This window comes from Coccinella septempunctata, chromosome 1 (genome assembly GCF_907165205.1).
Source record: "Coccinella septempunctata chromosome 1, icCocSept1.1, whole genome shotgun sequence".
NCBI lineage: Eukaryota > Metazoa > Arthropoda > Insecta > Coleoptera > Coccinellidae > Coccinella > Coccinella septempunctata.
In genome coordinates, this window is record NC_058189.1 from 13,012,362 (window position 1) to 13,037,728 (window position 25,367).

The following is a 25,367-nucleotide window of genomic DNA, read 5'->3' on the forward strand; positions in this document are numbered from 1 at the left end:
CGTTCGGCCTTGGGGTTTTTTAGCAAGGTTCTGACGTTCCATGCTGCAAAAGCTATGTGCTTTTCATTGGTGGTTGTACGATGATTCACTCGCTAAGCCACCCTCCCCCGGAGATCCGAATGGGAGGGTACTTTACCTCCAGATACAAATTTTGTCCTGTTCGACTGATCCATCTTTTTTGTAGGAGCTGCGTTAGAAGGTGTTTGAAAGCTGCACGGGTAACGCTGCCAGTGCAACTTTGGTTGCGGTTTCGACTAGATTAGACACAAAAGTGTCCTGTAAGACACCCGGTGAGGGGGTGTTGCTTATCTTACTCAGATCCAGGTACCCTTTGGATTTTGAAGTTTCAAAGATACGAAGGAACTTTTTGGAGTGAGCCCTGAAAGATTCCATCTCTCAGTTTCTTCCTTCGCTCTCGGAACACTTTCTTATAGGTGCATTTCCTATGCTCTTTTTCAATGTTCTGGGCCATACATTTCTGGCAACAAAGGAATGCCAAAGCCAGATGATCTAACACATTCGAGAAAACACATCATTGGGTGGCTCAACCTTATCGAGCAAAGGGTGATAGATTTTTTTGGTTGGCACGGAAACCAAGATTTTCGGGCCCCCATTGATTGTTGGTGGCCCCTAACTCGCGTTTCGTGCGCTCCTGAGAAGATCAGATACTATAGATAATAATAAATAATCGGGAGCAGGTCTCTCATGGAAAAACAGTGATAGCGATATTTCCACGAAATTTGTCTCATTATAGTTATACAATGAGGATAGCTTATAAATGTCATTTGAATTTTTTTTCCGCAAGCTAACATTGAATAGTAGGCTCCCTTACCCAGATATGTGGAACTGCGGCTAACTGCGCATTTGTCAAATAGCTTCACCTTCACACCTTTCAGACCTACAGAAATGGTAATGATACCATTGACCTACAGAAATAGTATCATTACCCCTTCTTTAGGTCGCACACTCTCTGTTTATGTTTCTATTAGACTATTTGGCCAGTTCATAGCTTTTTAGCTATGATATAACGAACCATAAACACGTAAACAATGAAAGATTCTATTTTTCAGCAACTTATGGCCGTATGTACCGTTTGATTGAACGAAGCTTAAGCTCTAAAACGACGTTTAAGCATAGAATCTCTATGGGAAAAAAAGATGTTTAAGGAATTAATCTCTTAATGGAACGGTGCATATGGCCATTATAGTTACTTATTGAAAAAATACATATGTAGACTGGATAGAATTTTCAGAAACCTATTAACAGAATGGTACACTTCTGGGTTCACCAGAAAATTTTCCTGTCTAAAACACTCTGAATGAATGCTTCCAAAATCATTCATTATGAAAAATTCCCGGTGAAAAGTCCTGCTAATTATTTTTCACGGATTTGCTGGCCAGCGAAAGGCAATAATTTAGAGCGTAAAATTATATATCTTTCTCCCACATTTTCGTCATTTTCCAACAGAACTGACCTATAAATACAGTTTGGTAACAATACCCATGGTGTGAAACTATTGTCGACAAATCTTTTTATACATTAACTGGCCGTGTATTATTGGTAGAAAAAGTCGGTTGTGTCGAAGAAAAATTGAATTAAAAATAGACGGAAAAGACTGGGAGAGGGGAAAACTGATTTTGTAGCAGGAGGTGTATGTAGTGTGGATTGGCTCAGCTTCTTCTCAGTATTTTCTAGTGCATATAGTGCCAAGGTTTGATTAGGTATAGATAAAGATAAGGTACGAATGAAAACTAATTGATTCAAGCTTAATTAACATCTATATAAATATATATAGGTATCAAAGATCTTTTCGAAATTGTGGCGAATGTATTTCTTGGTTGAATTCAGGTGTTTCGAGTTTCTCCTGGCAAACGGTGTTTTCTATTTTCATTCTATCGGTGATAATGGAGTGGAGTGGCATCTAGGAATCTGTGTCAAATACTCAATTCGCCGACTTAGTTATGCGTCTACTCTATTTCGGTTTTAATTTCCATTTTGAATTGAATTGAAACTCTTGTTTGAGCTTGAATGATTCGATGAAGTGAATGAGCTATATTTCCATAATATGAGATTCAACAGTCGTTTGTGTTTTCTCACGTATCAGGATACATAATCTCACTCAATTTGTTTCTGTTTTCTTATATTACGTTTGAAAATATCTTCAAGGTTGTAGGTTCGTTTTGGAGCTCAACGGAAATAAATTAGACTTTATGTTTGGAAGAATCAATTTCTTTTATTTTACGAATTATTCAATTTGTTCATTCTTAAACCTGTGGGGTATCCAGTTGTTATTGGTTGTATTACATGTACCTAGTTAACTTTGTAAGTAGTTAAAACGCCTTTGTTCATTTTGAGGCCTCTAGTAAAATATTATACATTGGTTTTTATAATGAAGTTAAAATAACTGTTTCAAGCTAATTTGAATGATACATCAATGAATAAGTGATCGTTTTGAACGGAGAGTTTCTGTAAGAACTTGAATATATTTACAGTTTTTTGTTAGGCAGCTTTATGCTTGGGAAATTGTTATATTATGGAAGAAGGAAAACTGCTTTTAAACATTGATATCTGATACAGTGTGGAAACCACTCATGTTCTTATGTTAGAAAATTATGAAAAGCACTGGGACACGTCAACTTTTAAACTCAATGGTACGCTTTTTAAGCACGAATAGGTACATCATGTAATTAAAGTATTCAGTTTCTTGAAATGAATTATAAATACATACTTCCAAAATTTCATCCGGTATTATTCATCATAGACCATACATGCATGGTATAAATCGTTGAAATCAGGGTTATTGAGGAGCTTTGACAAATATTAAAATGTACTAGATGTTTACCATTGAATTTAAAAGTTAACATGTCCCAGTGTTTCTTATAATTTTTTGACATTAGGACACAAAGAATTTCATTCCATAAATGGATTCCACAGGGTTTACTTATGCCAGTATACACCAAAAAATTTTGAGACAGACTTTGCTCCAAGTCATTCTTATTTCAGTGATTCCTATGGTAACTGCAAAAATAAGCGAGCTTTAACGTTTGAGCTTGACTTATATTCATTGGTCTTACTTACTCATGGGCACATAAAACAGAACACAGAACATCCAGTTATATAATTTATAACAACAATTTTTTATCTGAGATTTAGGTCATCATCTTTATATCTTCGTGAAGGACGAACAGACAACAATCCACTACCGTATTTTCACTTCTGTGCTTCCTCCTGCCAAACCCGTTGTTGAAAATTTTCTTGTTTTCCCACTCTAGGCATAACAAATATCGACGAGCAAATGTGAATTGTAATTAGAAAACACAATAATTGTTACTCACTTTTTTGTGAGAACAGACGATAACACAAGAAAACCATTTTTTAGATATGGTTGAAAAACTGATCGTTGCTTATCCTGAGTTAAACAAATATACAGAGTGTTCCAAATTAAGTCGGCACCATTGCCAACTCCGTTATTATTGATGATGTTACGAATTCAGTTAAATGAGCAAACTAATAGCATTTTTAATGGCCTTTTCGATGCCGAAAACAAATACACAATTGACAGTCTAAAATGATATTTTTTTTAATGGAACACCCTATATGTTATCATTAAGATTCGCAATAACATTCTCAACAAAAAAGCTCATATTACCCTTCTTCCTAAAGTTGAAAATGAGCGACTTATGTAGAAATACAGGGTGGTCCAGATCGTAACCAAGAAATTTTAACTACGTATTCTACATCAAAAATAAGTCCTAGTTTGTCATATAAACATATGTCGAGAAATGTTTCCTCTCCGAGATACAGGGTGTTAAAATTATAAAAAAAAATTTTTTGTTATTAATAAGTTTCACACTGCTTGAAATATTTTCATGAAATTTGAGACATAGGTTTTAAGCCTCAAAGAGCACTTTTTGCATAGAATTGAATAATGCAGTTTGTACTTTTCTGTGGCTTTTCTTCAATTATATGTGTATAGGCATAGGGGTGGCAAAAACTTAAGCTGACTACTCTGTAATCTGTGGCTGACGCGGGCGGCATGTATCCTAGGAACGGCCTGTTTATTTTCAAACCAGTTATGGCAGGAAAAACCAAATATCGATTTTCAGAAATGAAATTGTCGCAAATAAATTACTCACATCTAATGACCCCCAGAGCGATGGAGAGACTCTTGGGCTTCTGGCCGAGGATTGAGGCTGGAATTACAAGATGAAGAAGAAGAGGAAGAAGACATGCTATGAAATAGGAAAATCGTATTTTATTATCAATCGTTACAGTTTTCCCACCGCCTTCTACAATGTGTGACAGAGAAGGAGTATTCTGTACTAGTTCAACATTGAATTAGTCATTATCATAACAAGCATAATATCCTATAAAAACAAAGGTGATAGTCAAATTGCAACAATTACAGGGGCATATCGTTGCTTAGTGTGGCCGGTAGAATTCTCTCGAAGAATATAGCTAGTTGTCTGCGAAACCACTCTTAGAAAAGCTATCACTTGAATCCCAGTGCTGCTTTCGACCCAATGGAGGATCGAGGTACGGTGGATCTAATTTTTACACTGCGACAGCTGCAAGAGGAAGGGCCGTGAACAACAATCAAGGATCTATACAGCCTATATGGATTTAAGTAAGGCCTTCGACTCGGTGAATCGGAGAGCCCTATGGAAAATCATGGGACGCCTTGGAGTACCCGATGAATTCTTAGCAGTGTGTAAAAGCTTTCATACCAACAACACCGCTATAATACAGCATAATGGCTCTGCAACCGACCATATCTTTACCAACTCTGGAGTAAATCGAGGCTGCGTGTTAGCGCCTTTACTGTTCAATATTTTCGCCATAGCTGTCTCGATAATTGCTGACATGAGTATATACCTGTGAGAAGTATTGGAATAAGATTCAGATTTGATGGAGGCCTGTTCAACCTTTAGCGCCTCAGAGCAAAAACCCGTACAAAATTTATCTCGGAACTTCAATATGCATACGACTGCGCACTTATCGCTAGCAGTTCAGAGGATCTACAGAAAATGCAGGACACCTATAAACATATATACGAAGCTTTAGGCCTTAGACACAATATTTACAAAACCAAAATATTGGTAAGTCCGCCAGAAAGCCTCCAAACAGATACAGATATCAGCCTGGAGGATGAAACTCTAGAACATGTCGAGCAGCTTCATAAACACTAGGGCTAATCTAGACACGGAAATACACAACCGTATCAATTCGGCATCACGCGCATTCTGGAAGCTAAAGGAAAGAGTGTTTCAAAATCACGACCTCAATCTGAAGACCAAGACAGCTGTTCACAAAGCAGTGGTCCTCCCAACGCTTCTTTACGGAGGCGAAAGCTGGACACCCTACAGGTCACATACTAAAAAACTTGAACAAACGCAACAACGTCATCAAAGACAAATAATGAACATCAGATGGTTCCACAAAGTTTCGAATGCAGAAGTCTTGCAACGCTCGAGATGTACAACAATTGAGACTCAAGTAACGAGGGTCCGACTCAGATAGAGCGGCCACACTATGAGGATGCAAGACACAAGACTCCCCAAAATAGCTCTGAATGACGAATTCACAGAGGGAGCTCGGAAACCTGGAGGCCAGTATAAGCGGTTTGAGGATATACTGCATCAATCCCTAAAATCAGTGAATGACAATCATAACTCGGAACAACTAGCGTTAGACAGGTCACAGTGGAGGTCTTTGGTACACAGTTATATTGGAGACTCGAGAAGGATCTGGCCGCCGCGGGCCAGATCTGGTTGGTGACTATCCATGCCCGGAGAGTGGAAGGATCTGTAGTTCAGGGTTGGGTCTCTTCAGTCACAAGAGGGCACACAGTCGCAAGTACCCTAAGAAATGATAAGTTTGATCGCACCGATAGTTTTGTTTTTGAGTCTTTCTGTAGATTTAATCTCGGTAACAGGATACCAGCAATGAATGTATCAATCCCATTCGTCCAGCAGCATTTTCCGAATTTGTGTACGGAAGTGTTCTGTCTGACTCATGGTGGATCAGGTGCTTCAGCAAACTCCATACAGCTCCTTGGCGTGACTGATTTTCGGTTCTTTCAATACACCATATTCCCTGAATAATTTGATGAAAAAATTCCATTACATATAGGTCCGCCGATGCGGACTACAAGGTGCTAAAGGTTTGAACTTTTTTTTTAAATGGAGGGTTGCATGGCAGACGAAATGGGGCATTTCCATCATCGTTTTTGAAAAAATTGAAGTTGACATCCTTTTGTTCAATTATAAATTAAAATTATAAAAAACAAATGTTTTTATTATGATAATTGCAGCTTTTCGTTCAGCAGCTATTTCAAAGAAATTGGTTAGCGAAAAAATGTCCGATCCTTCGACGGGTACCTATCTGATCTTCAATTGCTCTGAACGTTCTGGACTTTATCATTTCCCGCTCCAGTCCGATTTGTACCTACACTGAAATTGCTGTGAATTTTCTGGAAACTATCATAACACCCTCTAGATTTTCACGAGTAGAGTTAAATGCTGGTTAATAAAATGTATTCTCGTTCGGCACAAAATATTTCAGTTTACCTTCACCCACCTGAAGATGCTATTGTTTTAACGAAACCCGTGTCATGGTTTAACAACTCATTCTTGTGAAAATCATATAATCTATTTCATATTTAAAATAGACATTGACCTGTTCGAGCATTAATTCTTCCACAAAAGAGTAGGTAATTACCGAACATATTTATTATGCATATTATGTGCATTACTTTTTACTCAGTCTGTATATAGATATTTAGCCAGGTTCTTATCTTACTCTTCGTAGCACATTCGAAATACCAAAATACTAGTCCGTTTTCTCCCAACTAAATAACAACAAATTTGACGAAAAATATAAGGGAGATCGGCCACCGAATGCGAAGTTGTGCGAAGCTGAGCATTTTCAATGCTAAATGACGAGCTGCGTCACTCGATTCGTAGCTTGTCGATTATTATATTAGTACTGAAAATGCTCAGCTTCGCGCAACTTCGCATTCGGTGGCCGATCTCCCTAAGTTAGGAGGAGGCATTTATTCTGTATAGAATTGGTGTGGCCGATACTTGATGAAAATCCATAATTGAACTTGAAACAGATTATACAATTTTCACAAAATTACTATATCTTTCTGTTTCTTGAATAGGGTATTAAGTTTCCTCTTTTGTTTGAGAAATTTCATATCTTTTATGTGGTTGATTTTTTTCCTAATCTCTGAATCTATTGTTGTGAATTCTACTGAGTTCAGTCTATATAGGTACTTATTCGGAGGGAATGTAAAATAAACAAATATTCAATGTATCCCTTTTATAGAATAGAATTTTACGTTCGGTTTTTATCCATTTTAATGAACCTACTAATTCACCTACTTGCGCTGCAGAAAATTTATTGTTATTATTTTTTATTATTTTTTTTTTATTTGATAGTTTTTATAGGTAGTTGGAATGATTTCGGAACTACTTTACTATTAATACACTGAGTTAAGAACCAAATATTAACTATGGGAAATTATGACTTTACGTACCAATAAATTGAATTCATTTTCATTTTGCGAAAATTGTATAATCTGTTTCAAGTTCAATGATCCTATAGGTACTATTTTCCAACAAACTGTTGGTCTTTATACAATGTCTATATGATAAGGAGATTCATTCAAAGCATTTCAGACAGTTAGCTCTAGTGCAACAGGATATTTTAATGGTCAATCAGATGAAGTGTCAATCATTCTCTGACCAACTGCTGAAGCTATTCTTTTGAAATTATTGAAATCAATTTCATTTGGAATAGTCTATTAAAAAAACATTAACTAAAGGTTACCCAAAATGTGACACCTCTCTGAAAAAGTTCCTTTTTACAAGATTTGTCTCGAAAAACAAAAGCATAATACAAATGAATAGCATTATAAACGTATCTATGCCGGTACATTGAAGAAGGTGACAATAACGAAAAACTAGGAATCTCCTAGTAATGATTTCTTTATGAATAACTATATTTAAGAATGAACAAATGTATAAACTCAAATGAGGATCTAGTCTTGTTCGTCTTCCCCGATTAATGCAAGTCATTATTCAAGAAAAAAATGGCCTATGATGCATCGGTGCCCCCGCAGTTCTTAAAAATAACATTGGTGGCTGTAACTCTGTAATTCCTTCAATAACTTCTAAATTGGAATGGTCCCAAAAATAGCAGATTTGTTTACTGACTAAGCCACTCGCAATTTTTACCGACAGAATTGCATTCCTTCGTCTGTTGGAGAAAGAATTGAATGATTTACGAATAGGTGGCCGTTCTTGCCCAACTATTCTGTTTGTTTCAAATCAGCGTATATAGTAACAATCCTGTGACATAACAGCGAAAAATTTACCACCTCAAGATATTATAGAGCAGTTCATAATTTTAGTATTTTTTCATAAATCTCCCTATTTCTCCGAAACCAGTAACCTCATGGGAAATTGAAATCCTCATTCAGTGTCGGTCCTCTATTTCTCGAATTTCCGGTACTTATCCCAGTATTCTCTGCCCGTTTTCACACTCCCTAAATTTTAAGAGACACCTAAGCCCATTTAAGTGACACTTGGATACGGTTTCGTTATTACCAACGTTTATGGAACTCTTAAACGCTAAGGGACACCCTAAATTATAAGGGGCCGAAAGTCGATCCCCTATCGAATACTTAACTTAAGTGTCAGCTGATTTGGACATATCGCTTGAATACCAATACCAATATAGGCAATATACCATTTCATATATATATAGGCTACATCTTCGCCCTCTCAGTCATATTCTTCAACCGTGTAAGCCTCATTGTCCGAAGTACCCCAGTCTACATACTCTTTCTTTCGTATAACTCTTTTGTTTGATTTTCTTGGTTCTTGTACTGCCTCGGCTATGTATGCTGCTGGATGTACTAGGATTATTTAGCTCAGTAGGTAGGTCAGCAATGATACTGGCTTGCTTTGGACCCATGGGTGTAGAAAAATCAGGAAATGGTCGGTTAGTCACTTCCGCACAAGAAAAGCCGGCCTCGTTAAATACATGGGGATTGTACGGATAAATTCCAGTTGTTAAAAATCCCCTTGATATGTTGGATGATGAGAACTCCTTCATGTAGGCCTATCCAACTAGCTACGGAATATTTTTTGAAGATGATACATGTATCAAGCCTCTCCACGAGAAATGTCTCAAACCTCCCTGAAAGCAATTTTTAAAGTGATTCATGTTTTCATCTTGTACTCATATATTTTGAAAACCGAATAAAACTGTAAATTGAGTAGTTTTATGCATATTTCCCAGTGAAATGTTTGTTTATGCCGAAGAATTAATGCATGATCATAAAACCCTTAGGTAACTTGAGTAAAAACTTACAATTTCTCACCTCGAAACACTGTTTGTTGAATATATAACTTTTGAAAACGCCTACAGACCGCGGATATAAGCCTGTATCAAGCCTCCCCATGTATCAATGCTCCCTAGTCTCCCCTAAAACTTGTTCTCTGGTGTGAATATATGAGTAAAAGAAGTTTATGAAAAAATGCAGTCAGATACGTTTAATTTTTAAACTTGAAAATGATTTTTTTTTGTCCTTTTGCTTGATTCAGTTTCATTACCTATTTCCTATTGGTATTTAAATTTTTTTACAAAATAGAAGTGAATGTTATATTGACATCAAGTACATTTCGGAAAACTCACCCATGGGTGTTTTATGAAATCATTTTCACTTCATTTGTATCTATCCTTTGGAATGAATGAGAACGCGAGGAAGAATAATCATCCGCAATGGAAGTAAAAGTCGAATACCAATAAAAATCAAATATGCATATTTGATATCTCTCTAATAATAATATCTGTTCTTTACTACTTTATTGCTTTTGCTAACGGCCATGATGCTCATCGCTGAGCGCAAAAAAGAAGTGAGTTATGGATACATTTCAGCTCTTTTTATTGAGTCATTATACAACTGAAAGAACGCAAATATAAAATTAGTACCTATACTTATGTCATAAAACGATCGTTATTGTATAGCTAAGATTAATGAGAATAAAGGGTTGTATTTTCGTGAAATATATTAAATAAAGTTTTATTGTGCTTTTTATATGCTTACTTCTTTCTTCATGCTTATTTTTTACTTTGCGAAAAATGTGTGGTATTTAGTCTGTTCTCTTCAATTAGGTAAAAAAGTTGATTTTGAAATCAAGCTTTCATTTGAAGAATACCTGACTACATAAAAAAAATAAATGAAAGATTGAGGCGCTATTATTATAATGATTACAAGTTAGGTTTTCTCTCAATTGTATTTAATGGTGTTCTGGGTGTTCATAACTCCTTAATTTAAATTGTGAGATTAATAAATGTTTGTGGTTCATCATGGACGAGAAGATAAAGTCCTTTTTACTCACAATCTTTATAAGGTGTTTGTATAACTAGTTTCAAGACTTTTTAGACCAGTCGCATTTTCAAATCTGAAAAGATAGATATAGGCTACAATGTTGAAATACATAGTAAGATCATTTGATTCACCTGATTTTGAGGCAGGAAGACTGAATATGAGAACGTGAGGAGACTAATATAAGTATTTTAGCATTGTCGCCTATATCTTTAATAGTTTAAAATTAGAGTAAGTAGTTTAAAAAGTCTGGAAATTAGTTGTCACAAACATCTAATAAATATTGTGGGACAAAAGGACTTTTCCTCTTCGTTCATGATCTTATTTATTTATTTCTTTTCGGTTAGTTTTCTTTCTGAAAAACGCGTGGTTTCATATTTTATCATTTTCAATTTATGAAGCGTATACCCAAACAGGTTAAAATGGCCTTTGTACGTAAGTGGAATAATTTTCTCTGGATGAATATCATTGTTTTAACTAATGCAAAAGAATAAATTTCATGTGGAACAAAACAAACTTTTTAAAATACAATTATACTATTCCGAGAATTTCTGAAAACATTGTTAAACAGGACTATCAAAACATTCAGGAAATTAAAAAAATCTTTCCACATTTCTAATTTTATTCTATTCAAATATCATTTGTCAAATATTGACAATTGGGGTGTTTTTGGATTTAGAATGTCATTTTCGATCGAAAAAGGATCGAAAAGGATCATTTCCGCCAAAACCGGTAGTACGGCAAAGCAAGTAAATATGTCAAAAAATGCGAATTGAACTATGAAACACAACACCCAAATTTCGTGTTTCTATCTCCAATAACAAAAAAGTTATAGGGATGAGCCACCTTTGAGAATCACCCGGTATACTCAGTGCTCTATTCAATGCTTATTATTTTTGATATATTTTCTTTATAAATATCGTTTTATCGATCGTTTAATTCGATTTGTTTTCATTCTGTTATTTCTCTTTGATTCTTCCTTATCAATTATAATATTAATTATATTCTGTTCTCTATATATTTTATTATGTTGTACATAAATCTCGTTTCATGGAACACCTACCTTTTTTTTGTTCAGTTTGTTTCGAAAAGAATTACTGTCTCATGTTGCTGACATTCTAAAAATGATTGTTGAAATGGGAAATATCAATAATTTTCATTTTTTCTCGAAATATTCTGCACGCCTGTAAAGAAGATACAAAGACCTTGCCAAAAAAGTACCACATGACCCACTTTCCCTATTCAACAAATTTAGAGGGTTGATGGGAATAATAATATGAATTTTATTGGTTCAAAAAGTACAAATAAACTCTAGAAAAAACTGTGGAGTTATTCATGCAAACTGTGTACAGCAATTTCAACTAAAAATTCAATTTATAAAACTAAACTGATGGCACAGAGTGCAACAAAAATCCTTCAAAAATGCATAAAAATTTGGTAAAAGTGAAACAAAAATTGACCTGTCTCACGATTTTGTCGCCAAATATTTTTTTCAGAGAAAATGAATTTGTTCTAATGTTCTATAATTTTGGCGCGCACTGTATGTGGGATCTTTCCTAGAGGCGGTGAACAAATTCAGTCAGGGTGTTATTCTCTGAATGATTTGGATTTGGAGTTGAAAAGGTTCTGTTGTAGGCCTATGTAAGGAAATTTTATGTTTCCAAGATTAAATATTGAATTTTTACAAATAAATAACAAATTGCTCGGTATTTTTGAAACGGACCGAGATATTTGATGGAGATTTTGGTCAGCAACTACAGTGACGTATGTACGGCATTATCATTTATATTTTCAAAGAAAATATAGTACGCTAGTGACAATTTCCAACATTTGGAATTCAGAAAGATAATATTTCATGAATGAACGTAGTTCTTAGCTCCTACTATTCCACTGCCAATATGTGGTTTATTTTTGCAATTTGACATAGGTTGCTTTTTTTGCCTTCCAAACGCATTTTATATCAAAAAATGCGTTCAATCTCACTGACATAATATATTTGCATTATTTTAATGTGCCAATAATGTGGTAGTCCGGGAGGCAGGGGCTTTTTATTAAAGGAATTTCATCCCGGCTGAATTTAATATTGTAGGTTGTAGTCACATTGCAAATGAAGAAACCGAGCGTCAGCTTCAATACCATCGGTGGGTGCGGGCGTGGGAGGCGGCGGAACTTGGGAAAAAATGCAAAATTTCAAGTGATTTTATCCCGGCTGAAATTTTTTATATGTAACTAGCTGACCCGGCAAACGTTGTTTTGCCATATAAATAATTTCCATGTTGTATCATAAAAAAATAGAAATTAAAAATTTTGTCTAAAAAATAAAAAAAAAAATTAGGGGTGGACTACCCCTAACATTTAGGGGGATGAAAAATAGATGTTGGCCGATTCTCATAGATAGCTGACCCGGCAAACGTTGTTTTGCCTTATAAATAATTTCCTAATGATTAAATTACTAAAATGGCTATTAAAAAATAAGGGTTGATCCTAGAAGGGTGAAAATTGAGGATTGTATGTATTTTTGTATGTTGTATCATAAAAAAATAGAAATTAAAAATTTTGTCTAAAAAATACAAAAAAAAATTTAGGGGTGGACTACCCCTAACATTTAGGGGGATGAAAAATAGATGTTGGCCGATTCTCATAGATAGCTGACCCGGCAAACGTTGTTTTGCCATATAAATAATTTCCTAATGATTAAATTACTAAAATGGCTATTAAAAAATAAGGGTTGATCGTAGAAGGGTGAAAATTGAGGATTGTATGTATTTTTGTATGTTGTATCATAAAAAAATAGAAATTAAAAATTTTGTCTAAAAAATACAGAAAAAAATTTAGGGGTGGACTACCCCTAACATTTAGGGGGATGAAAAATAGATGTTGGCCGATTCTCATAGATACCGGATAAGCACAAAAAATTTCATCAAAATCGGTCAAGCCGTTTCGGAGGAGTATGGTAACGAAAACTATGACACGAGAATTTTATATATTAGATATTGATGTCAATTAGAAACATAATAGTGAAGTCAGCCGATCGGCGGAGGGTGGAAAATACGTCAGTCGAGCGCGTGAACTAGGGAAAAAAATTCGAAAATCTAGTGATTTCATCCCGAATGAAAACACCTCCATATGATTTCTTACATTTATGAAAATATAAAAACGACCGTCAGCTGCGTGTCTAGCGGTGGAAAGACCGTCAGTCAGAGCAAAAATGTATGAGCGCGCTCATGCATTTATACGACGCGCGGAATTTTCAATGGTCTGACTGACGGTCTTTCCCCAGCTAGACACGCAGCTGACGGTCATTTTTATATTTTCATATATGTAAGAAATCATATGGAGGTGTTTTCATTCGGGATGAAATCACTTGATTTTGAAACTTTTCCCAAGTTCACGCGCTCGACTGACGTATTTTCCACCCTCCGCCGATCGGCTGACTTCACTATTATGTTTCTAATTAACATCAATATTACATATAGAAAATTCCAGCCAGAATAAAATCACTTAAAATTTTGCATTTTTTCCCAAGTTGCGCCGCCTCCCACGCCCGCATCCACCGCTACTTGACCAGCTGACGGTCAGTATCGTCATTTGCAATGTTACTACAACATACAGTATTAAATTCAGCCGGTATGAAATTCCTTGAAAAAAAAGCCCCTGCCTCCCGGACTAATAGAAAAACTTTCAAAATACATTCACATATCTCCTACAATGCACCCCTGTGAGTTACATTATTCTGGAATATACGGAATTAAAATACAAGAAAAATGAATATTGCAATTATACAAGCTTCGTTAAGGAAAAATTTAAGGCTTCCTCTATCTATCATATCACCTATTCTCATATAAGTCATCATATGTTCAACCCCGTTTTCCGTTTTCAGGAAAATGTCTAAGAACAGGTATCTCACCAGACCTCGCACTAAACTTTATGATGCAAACTATAACATCGGCGAGAGCTACTACAAATCAGCGTTAGACAGCATCGACCGAAAATATTCCCCAAGGGTGTCATCCACACCACCCAGGCTCCCATCAGCTCATGCAGACTTATTAGAAAGGCATGCTAAGGCGTTCGAAGAAGAAGATTTGACCACGTCACGCAAACGGGCCGAGAAACATATCACCGAGTCAAATGTATTCGATACACGTGGGGGACTCTTGGCACAGAAAACACTGGATGATGTTCAGAACGACCTAGACGAAGAGGTGAGTATGAATTTTTATTGCTACTTTCGATTTTAAGTCCAATTTCATGGGCTTCTATTTTCCGATCGGGAGAATTTGATGGCAATATGGTTTTAAAGCTGATCTTTTCACTTACCAAGGATGAGGCAATATTCGTTCAATTCATAACTTATCCTTGAGTCAGCCCTGAACCCATAAATAGTCCTCGCCAGTGGTTCGAAAAGGTTTAACTGCTGATAAGAATTTATTCGGATGAATACCACCCGCTGATATGAATATCAACAAGTATTACGTTCTGAATTGAGATAGCCAATTTGCCATCCTTAAATCCTCTAAATGGAGAGCGTTCCACCGAAGAAAAGCAGATGCTGACCATGGTTTCGGTCTCATTCGACCCCGTCAGAGCAAGACAGCTTCTTCTCAGTTGGAGAAACGTTTGGAATTGATGGACTCTTATAATACTGGCAGACGCTACTGGGCGAAGATTATTATAGAGAACTCTATAATCTTTGCTACTGGGTATTATCGAGTTGTACCTCCGAAGTGCGGGAAAGAAATAGGAGGCGATTTTCCCGCACCGTTTGGGCAAGTGACTCTTTGCAACTTGAAATGTGTGCGGGAAAAGTGTTGAACGTGGACGCTTGTAATAAAATATATTGTCAGCATATCACAGAATATGGCAGCTTATCTGCTTGAATTCTGTTTGTAATACACTGCGCAAAAAAATTAACGCACATTCTGAAAATCTCAATTTTAATGAAAGTTAACTCTACATTGACTTTATAACTTATTTTTTATGTTCTCTCGGGAAGGTTTTGAACGAAACAAGACACATTAAATGAAAAAAAAATTCAGGATTTCACCGAATCTTATGTGAAAGAAGAGAAATGAACAATTTTCAAAATACTGAAATGCTGATAAGTGATTTAATACTTGGTATTTCCACCCCTTGCGTTAATTACAGCTCGGCAACGACGGTTCATACTCAAAATGAGTGATCTTAAAATGTTATCTAATCCTTCCCAGATTTCTCCGAGTTGGATTCCTAAGTCATTAAGAGTAGCTGGATGATTTTCTGAACTTCTCAGCCTTCTATTGAGGTTGTCCCAAACCTACTCAACGGATTGAGATCTGGACTTCTTGCTGGCCATTCCATTCGAGAGACTTCAACCTCTTCAAGGTACTCCTGAACGATGCGCGCACGATGGGGTCTGGCATTATCGTCCATAAAAATGAAATTTTCACCAATGTATGGGGCAAATGGTACTACATGCTCTTCAAGAATGTTCCTTATATACTTATCAGCATTCATAGCTCCATTATCAACGACCACTAGGTCTGTGCGAGCAGTCAAAGATATTTCACCCCATACCATAATCGATCCTCCCCCTAAACCAGTAGTATTCAGGAAATTGTACTGAGCATATCTTTCATGTGGAAGTATACAAGGGAACGTCGATCACAATGGTAGAGGCAGAATCTAGACTCATCTGTGAAGAGAACTCTTTCCTAATCGGCCTCTTCCCAATAGATATGCTTTCTCGCAAAATCCAAACGCCCCCTTCGATGGGCTGGGGTAAGAGCTGGGCCTCTTGCCGCGTCACGAGGCCTTAAATCATATTCTCTGAGGCGATTTCTTATTGTCTGAGTGCTAATTTGCACCTCATGAGTTTGCTCAAGCTGAATTTGAAGGAGGCGAGCGGTTGCAAACTGTTGTCTCAAAACGAAGAAACTCTCAAGTAACGTTCTTGAATGGCAGTTGTTACCCGTGGTCTACCCTGTCCTGGTCTTCGGACATTCATACCTGTCTTCCTGAATCGCTGCAACATTCTGGACACACTTGTATGGGAAACTCCAAACTTTTCTGCAATTCTTGTGTATGTCCACCCTTCTTTTCGCAAAACTACCGCTTGGGCACATTCCTCTTGGGTCAAATTGCGTGTTTCGCGTTGCATAGCGATCGAGTGTGGAAAATCAAACGAAAGAAAAACTATTGATCACTAGAATTGATCGAGAACAACTGATTTTAGAATGGAGCCAATACATCCAAAATCTGATAATATCATCTTTTTTTATTCCTGCTGGGAAAAAACATCTGTATTGAAGAAATATGGATAACATATGCATGCATAATTCTGATAAAAATAATTATCATTGAGAACACCTTCAGCTGTAGAATAAATTTGAGATTTCCATAATGTGCGTTAATTTTTTTTTGCGCAGTGTATACTTGCCATTCACTTTTATTTTAGCACTCGCTTGGCCATGGAAATTCGACACATTCCATTCTGTATAGTACGAAAATGTGGGGTTATGAAGCTTGTCAAAACATTTTTGTTGTCCGTTCTACGTAAAAGTCTCAGTAATTACGTATTTTATCAAAATGTCGAATCACTTCGGAAAATATAAAATAATCAAAAATAGGTGACGAACATAATCGACGTTTACACAAACTGATTGAAGGGATGCCAAATCTAGTTATTTGCATGGAAAATACAAGTGATCAGTTTTTAAATTATATTTTGGGTCTCCCGATAGAAGGAAATTCTTTGTCATCCTCTTCATTCACAATCTTTCAGATTGTTGAAAAATTCAGCTAAAATATAAGTCGTTTAGACTTGAATTCACTCAATTTGAATATGTTCGCTACCGTCTGATATATTGCAGATAAATATTAAAATATCAGGGTTAGGTACCTACTAATTGAATGAGAGGACCTGAATTCTGAATAGCATTTCCTGAAACCCTGTCTTCTCTCTTTTTCAATCACTTTCGGCATTTTTGTAATATTAATGGAGGACTTCCCTACATGTTTGCCAACCTAGAAAAGGGTCTAAAAGGTCTACCATCAGGGAATGATTGCTTTCTAACGAAACCTACTTCATTCTTTCCGCAATGATCAAATATATTTATGAAATTCTATCGAGCTTTCTAGAGTTTACTGTTAAAAAGAAAAAAAGATTTTCATAACCTCGATTGCTGATTGGTTGAAATTTATGTTGGTATCACTACTTCTTGTGACAATCGACATATTTCATTGGCAAATGTCATTTTTACTGATATATATAATATTAATATTGTCTGCTGTATAGCTTACAAAATACAAGAAAACAAGAATGCGTTCAAGCAAAGATTGTGCACATAACCAAAACTTTGCCCATAACCTAACAGATTACTTTTTTCTTCTTGACATTTGCCAACGAAACATGTCAATTGTCACAAGAAGTAGTAATACCAACATAAATTTCAACCAATCAGCAATCGAGGTTATGAAAATCTTTTTTTCTTTTTAACAGTAAACTCTAGAAAGCTCGATAGAATTTCATAAATATATTTGATCATTGCGGAAAGAATGAATAGAATAATAGAATAAAGATAATAATAAATAATAGAATGAAGTAGGTTTCGTTAGAAAGCAATCATTCCCTGATGGTAGACCTTTTAGACCTTTTTTTAGGTTGGCAAACATGTAGGGAAGTCCTCTTAATTGATATTAGTTGTGGCAACGGCGTTATGACATTAACGACATTTCATGACTGCCAACCTTACCCCGTTCTAGTTACAAAAACTTGAGAAAATTATTTCAAGGCCAACCGAGTTCTAAAATAAAAGTGAATGGAGTATACTTATTCGTGTCAAGGAATTCCATACATTTAAAAATTATCACATACATTTTTCCGTGTTCCAGACAACTTCATTGCTGAACCGTATCAGAGCCAACAGGAAGAAAGTAGCAGCTGTCGATGACGTCGAAATGGATTCAGTTTTCAGCAACTTGCAGTCGCGCAGAATGATCAACAGATCTGAAAAAATCTTGGACAGTGTTGGAATAAACGATAACTCTCGTAGGGCACTAGACGAACAGGTTTCTTTCAAAAGGGAAATGAAGTTGGCTCAAGAAAGAAACAACAACGACTTGACTAAATGGAAATCTTTAGACTTCGAAGCTGATAAGGAATCAGCAGCAGCTGTTCGTGCAAGGCAGACCAAAAATCGCCTTCATGATATCGAGGATGAAATGACCGACCTTGCTGAGAGACAAGAAGCAAGGAAACGCAGAGTTGCTAAGTTCAAAGCTATGGTCGCAGAGAATTCTGAGGAGAGCGAATCGGTTGGAAAGGCTATGCATTCCCTTTCCCTCAGCAGCCGTAAAGAAGAGAAGACTGTTCATTTCTAACATGGTAATAGATTGAGCTGCTCAAAACGCTGTGTTTTGAAAAAATTCCGAATTTTTGGAGTTAATAAAAATTGGAATCGTTTTGCTTTTTTGTTCATGATCTTATCACATTTCAATGTGAAAGTTTTTAATATTCAGTACCTACTAGATGTCAGAGTTGCTAACGAGAATCCAACTTCATAATTCCCCTCTCGTAGAAGCCCTTGTCCCTATTGGCAAAAAACTCGGGCTACCAATTTTCACATTATTGAAGCCCAAATTTTACCCAAGCGCGTTGGCCATATCGTCCAATATAAGGACAGACTGGTCTTATATTATGCAGGTAATAGACGGAGAGGCAGAGCCAAAAAAAGTCTCTGAATTTATTAAGCCTGGTTTTTTCTCAGGTGATTACAATTATAATATACAATAAAATGCTGCGGTCAGTCAAGTGGATGTTAGAACATGTGCCTCTGGTGCGCGATCAAACATGTCGTGATCACCGACATAATAAAATCAATTTCTTAAGGCTGAAACTTTATTAACTTTTGTTTTTTGGTATGTAAATCAAAATTATGATAGTCAGTCAACGTCCAATCGGGACACAGCTGGTCAGTCAGCATTAATGCGCGTAGATAGAAATTGGGACCAGGAATCATCAAATGATGATTAATGTCAGTAGAATGCATCAAAAATTGTGAAATTCTGTTTGCAATGCTCTTCCTGGACTGCATGCTTTAACTGGATGTGATTTTAACCCAGCTTTTTATGAGAAAGGTAAAAAAAAACCTCTGCAGATAATGAAGCAGAGCGAAGATTTTCAAAAAACATTCGCTGACCTTGGACTTGCAGATGAAAGCAACCAGAATAATATGTTAAAGGATTTGTTTCCCATTTGTATGTCTTGAAAAAAATAAAATCAATTGACGAGGCAAGATTCGTTTTATTTCCTAAGACGTATAAATGTCTTAGTACCACAAACGATATCGTTTTAAAATTAAAATAATCAATGTAGAAGGGTCGAGTATGCCACCATGCCAATCATAGACATATTAATAATAATAATAAGTCTATGATGCCAATCAGAATTGATGCAGCAGTTCTTAAGAGCGAGATTCATTACAAATATTTGGCGTAATGCTCACCTTCAAATTCCAACGGAGCTATCTTCTACTGACAACGGCTGGAAATTGGTGCATGAGAAATATGAGTGTGATTGGTTCAAAGGCGATCAATTACCAGAACTTGTACAAGATGTTATTATTCAACCTTTACAAGAAAATACAGGTATAGAAATATCTTTATCTGAATTAAACAATCACAAATTTATTTATTTTTTAGATTCTGCAACACCTGAGCTTGACTTGTCAGATCACGATAGTGAGAATAATGATATGAAAGATATTCAGATGATAAATTATGTGATGATTATTTATAGCTTGTTATCTCTAATGAATTAAATGAATATTAGTTAAAAATGTTTGAAAATCAAGGGGTTCTTACCTGTGCGTATACCTGCGTTAGTTGAGTACACTGTTGATTTCGAACGAATTTTATTCCTGAGATTTTAAGGCACAATTGCGACATGGAAGTGCCTTATTAAAATAAATGTGTTACTTTGAATGATTATGATGTAATATCTATAGAGAGCGAAAAAAATTTAATTTTTTATCCACTGACTGACGGGCGTTGTTCTACGGAATGGCTGACTGACCATTTTATTCATTAATAATATAGTCAGTAGTAGTTACAAAAAAATTTTCACGCTTAATAAACGAATTGCACCCTTCTAAACGACTTTACGCCTCGCGCTACGCACATTAAAGCTGACTGACCAGCTGTGTCCCGATTGGACGTTGACTGACTATCATAATTTTGATTTACATACCAAAAAACAAAAGTTAATAAAGTTTCAGCCTTAAGTAATTGATTTTATTATGTCGGTGATCACGACATGTTTGATCGCGCACCAGAGGCACATGTTCTAACATCCACTTGACTGACCGCAGCATTTTATTGTATATTATAATTGTAATCACCTGAGAAAAAACCAGGCTTAATAAATTCAGAGACTTTTTTTGGCTCTGCCTCTTGGACTGTAACTATACTTCATTCAACTTTATTTTAGCAGTCGGTTGGCCATGGAAATTTGACACATTTCACTCTGTATAGTACGAAAATGTGGGGTTATGAAGCTTGTCAAAACATTTTTGGGTTTTAAATCAACGCTATGTTGCCCGTTCTACGTAAAAGTTTCTGTTATTACGTATTTTATCACAATGTCGAATCTCTTCGGAAAATATCTGACGAACATGATTGAAGTTTATACAAACTGATTGAAGGCATACCAAATCCAGTTATTTGCATGGAAAATACAAGAGATCAGTATAATATAATAATATGCACTAGCTTGAGGAGAGATAATGTTCGTTATCTTCTTTGGCTTACATCATTTGTAGATTTCAAAAATATTAACCCGAAGATGAAATGCATATGGTTGGCAATGGGTATCTCCCGAAGGAATTAACAGATAATTACAAGAATGTTAAATTTTTCAATAAAAATCATCTTGCATCAATATAAGTAAAAGGAGTTGAAGGAAGTTTTAAGTTAACCCTCTAATACCCAAGTCCGCCTTGAGACTGGTTGCATATAAGTGGATACAAAATTATTCTGCCCATGTCCGCCTTCAGTATAGGTTCATTTTGTGAGAACAGGTGTTAATGTAAATCAGTTAACTATTTGCGAAAAAAAGAAGTAGATTACATAAGCTAATTTGAAACTATACGGAAATAATTATAAAAAAGGAAAAAAAACTTGGGCATTAGAGGGTTAAGATGCAACTTCACCTTTGAACAAAAATTTCACATGAATAAACAGTAACAGGGCAACTTGCGCGTATTTGTGGCTATTCATCTTAATACATTGATGTAATTATAATAATTAGGTATTTATTAGTACCTTAAGACATTTACATTGTATAGGACAAGTCAAATGAAAAACAGAAAAATCCATTTTAGGGAACTCTCCGATGACATTTATCGAAAATCCTGTAGTTAACTTTTCGCATTAATTCACTCAAACATAAAATTCGCAAATGCCACCACTTTTTTGGGTCTCCCAATAGAAGGAAATTTTTTGTCATACTCTTCATTCACAATCTTTCTGATTGTGGAAATATTCAGCTGAAATATAAGTCGTTTAGATTCAGATGAAACATTATTATAAATTGCTAATATGGGAATGGTGGTGGAAAAGGTCAAAATATTCGGGATTTAAACTTCCAACTTAGCCAACGTTTCGGAAATTATATTTCCATCATCAGGGCACTGAAAATGAGAAAACAAACTCTGAAAAGTCTCTCACGATAGTGAGACAAAAGTGCAAAACATCAATACAAGGATACTTGTTACTTCTTAAAAAATTGGTATAAAAAGTGATTAAAAAAGAAAATTACAAAATTACTCGAAATTACAAAATATCACAAAAATAAAAATGACAAAGTCAAAATCAAGAAGCACAGCACAGAGGAGAAGGAGAAGAGAAAGAAAACATATAAAAAACAAGAATTACCAAATATATGAATATGCATATAAATATCAATAAATAAATAAATTAATAAATTAATAAATTGAAATGTAAAAGAAATCACAGATCAATTGATACTCACAAGATGAAATTGCTTTTCCCACAGTCATTGAAAAATATCATATATAAAATTCATTAAAACAAAACAATGGTACGCTTTCATCGAGGTAAAACAATGACAACAAAGGGAGATCGGGAACATATGAAGACAAACACAGAGAAATGTGGACGGACACCGAGAAATGTTCACGTTTTCTTTCTTACTTTCTTCAATAAATTATGATATATTATAGAAAGGTGCTGTATGTCGGTTCTAATATATCATAATTTATTGAAGAAAGTAAGAAAGAAAACGTGAACATTTCTCGGTGTCCGTCCACATTTCTCTGTGTTTGTCTTCATATGTTCCCGATCTCCCTTTGTTGTCATTGTTTTACCTCGATGAAAGCGTACCATTGTTTTGTTTTAATGAATTTTATGTATGATATTTTTCAATGACTGTGGGAAAAGCAATTTCATCTTGTGAGTATCAATTGATCTGTGATTTCTTTTACATTTCAATTTATTAATTTATTAATTTATTTATTTATTGATATTTATATGCATATTCATATATTTGGTAATTCTTGTTTTTTATATGTTTTCTTTCTCTTCTCCTTCTCCTCTGTGCTGTGCTTCTTGATTTTGACTTTGTCATTTTTATTTTTGTGATATTTTGTAATTTCGAGTAATTTTGTAATTTTCTTTTTTAATCACTTTTTATACCAATTTTTTAAGAAGTAACAAGTATCCTTGTATTGATGTTTTGCACTTTTGTCTCACTATCGTGAAGGGAGAGACTTTTCAGAGTTTGTTTTCTCATTTTCAGTGCCCTGATGATGGAAATATAATTTCCGAAACGTTGGCTAAGTTGGAAGTTTAAATCCCGAATATTTTGACCTTTTCCACCACCATTCCCATATTAGCATTGTTGATGTGAGGTCACCAGTTTACAGATTCATTATTATAAATTAACTTACATTGAATATGTTCGCTACCGTCTGACGTATTGTGGATTTTAGAATATCAGGGTATAACTATTTGAATGAGCGGACCTGAATTCTAAATAGAACTTCCTGAAACCCTGTCTCTTTTTTCAATCACTTTCGGCATTTTCGAATTTTCGTAATAAAAATTGATATTAGTTGTGGCAACGGCGTTATGACATTAACGACATTTCATGAGTGCCAACCTAACTTCGTTCTAGTTACAAAAACTTGAGCAAATTATTTCATGGCCAACCGACCGCTAAAATAAATTTGAATGAAGTATAGTAAAAAATTCATCAATCCATTTATTCCTCAGGCGTTTTCGGACAACCTAGAATTTCTTCATGAACTTTTTAGGGTTTTCACTCCCAATCTCTGAAACAAAATCAATTAAAAATGAAATCAACGATTTGCTCCTGCGTAAATTCTTGCACTAATTTGTCAGGAGCAAATTAACTAGAAAAAATTGTTGCCTGACAATTGTGGCTTTTGTTTGACAATTAATGTCAAACAAAAGCCACAATTCAGAAGATTTTCAAAAATAGATTTTTCGTCTGATGAAGCAGTCTGATATAGACTCCGAAACGTTACAACTTAGAATTATAATTTCAACGTTATTTATTTTGAGTTCATTGTCAGGCAACAATTTTTTCTAGTTAATTTGCTCCTGATAAATTAGTGCAAGAATTTCGCAGGAGCAAATCGTTGATTTCATTTTTAATTGATTTTGTTTCAGAGATTGGGAGTGAAAACCCTAAAAAGTTTATGAAGAGATGCAGAATCCTCCTAGAATAAATTTCAATCGAAACCTAGAATTTGTTGGGGATTATCCCCGATTTATCTGAAAATGACTTACGAGGATGTATTGATATCTAGTTAGCCTAGACCGGTTCCATGCATGAAAAAAAATATTGCGTTACCATAGCAACGAACAAAAACTCATTAGAAGTGTCAGTGTGAAGTATGAGGTCAAAAAAGTAAACCAGAGTTTCGCAATAAATTAAAAGAAAGAAGATGTTCACCGAAATTGTGGAAATCGAAAAATTGGAGTATCGAGCCTTCATCAAGTACCTGTATTTAAAAGGGTTAAGAGGTAAGCAGATTTACGAAGATATGCTTAATACCCTTGGTGACCAATGTCTTTCGTATGCGACCGTGAAAAATTGGAATGGAACGATCGGGAAGGCCAGTTTCTGTGTCAGTCCCCGAAAATATCTATGCAGTTCATGACATGATTTTATCAGACCGTCGAATTGGGCTAAAATGGATAACTGAAGCACTGAATATTTCATACGAACGCGTTCATCATATAGTTCACGTCAATTTGGACATGATAAAAATTGCTGCAAAATGGATCCCCAAATGTTTGAATGTTGACCAAAAGCGTGCAAGGGTAGATGGGTAGAAGCATCGCGTTCCATCTGTGCTCGATTTGAAAACTATTTCTTAAACCGAATTGTTACTATATGGATGAGACTTGGGTACATTTCTACGATCCAGAACCAAAGCAACAATCGATGAAATGGCGACACTTTGGTTCTCCAAGACCTAAGAAGTTTCGTGTCCAAAAATCTGCTGAAAAAGTTCTTGCTTCAGTTTTTTGGGATTGCCGTAGAGTAATCATGATTGATTTTTTGAATAAGGATAGAACAATAACCGGAGATTACTATTCGACATTACTGACCACTCTACGGGAAGAAAATTAAAGAGAAAAGACGCGGAAAGCTATCCAAAGGTGTTTTGTTTTTGCTGGACAACGCTCCTGCACACAAATCTCATGTTGCCATGCAAAAAATTCGTGATTTTGGGTTTGAATTACTAGAACACCCCAATTATATTCACCAGATTTGTCTCCATCCGACTATCATCTCTTTCCTCAACTGAAAAAAAGAATAAAAGATCGTAAATTTTCTTCCGATGAGGAGATAATAAAAGCTGTGGAGGTCTGGTTTGCAGAGCTGAGAAAGAAATATTTTTTTTTTGAAAGGTCTCGAGACGTTGCAGGTTCG

The 25,367-nt window shown here is 35.4% G+C and overlaps 1 protein-coding gene across 1 annotated transcript; it reads left to right on the top strand.

Moving 5' to 3' along the window:
* Window positions 1-1,581: 1,581 nt before the first annotated feature.
* Window positions 1,582-18,844, top strand: LOC123311069. The gene is made up of 3 exons (XM_044894835.1): window positions 1,582-1,738; window positions 14,283-14,607; window positions 18,275-18,844. The coding sequence occupies exons 2-3, from the start codon at window positions 14,287-14,289 to the stop codon at window positions 18,761-18,763; spliced, it is 810 nt and encodes a 269-aa protein (XP_044750770.1). The 5' UTR covers window positions 1,582-1,738; window positions 14,283-14,286; the 3' UTR covers window positions 18,764-18,844.
* The last annotated feature ends 6,523 nt before the right edge of the window (window positions 18,845-25,367 follow it).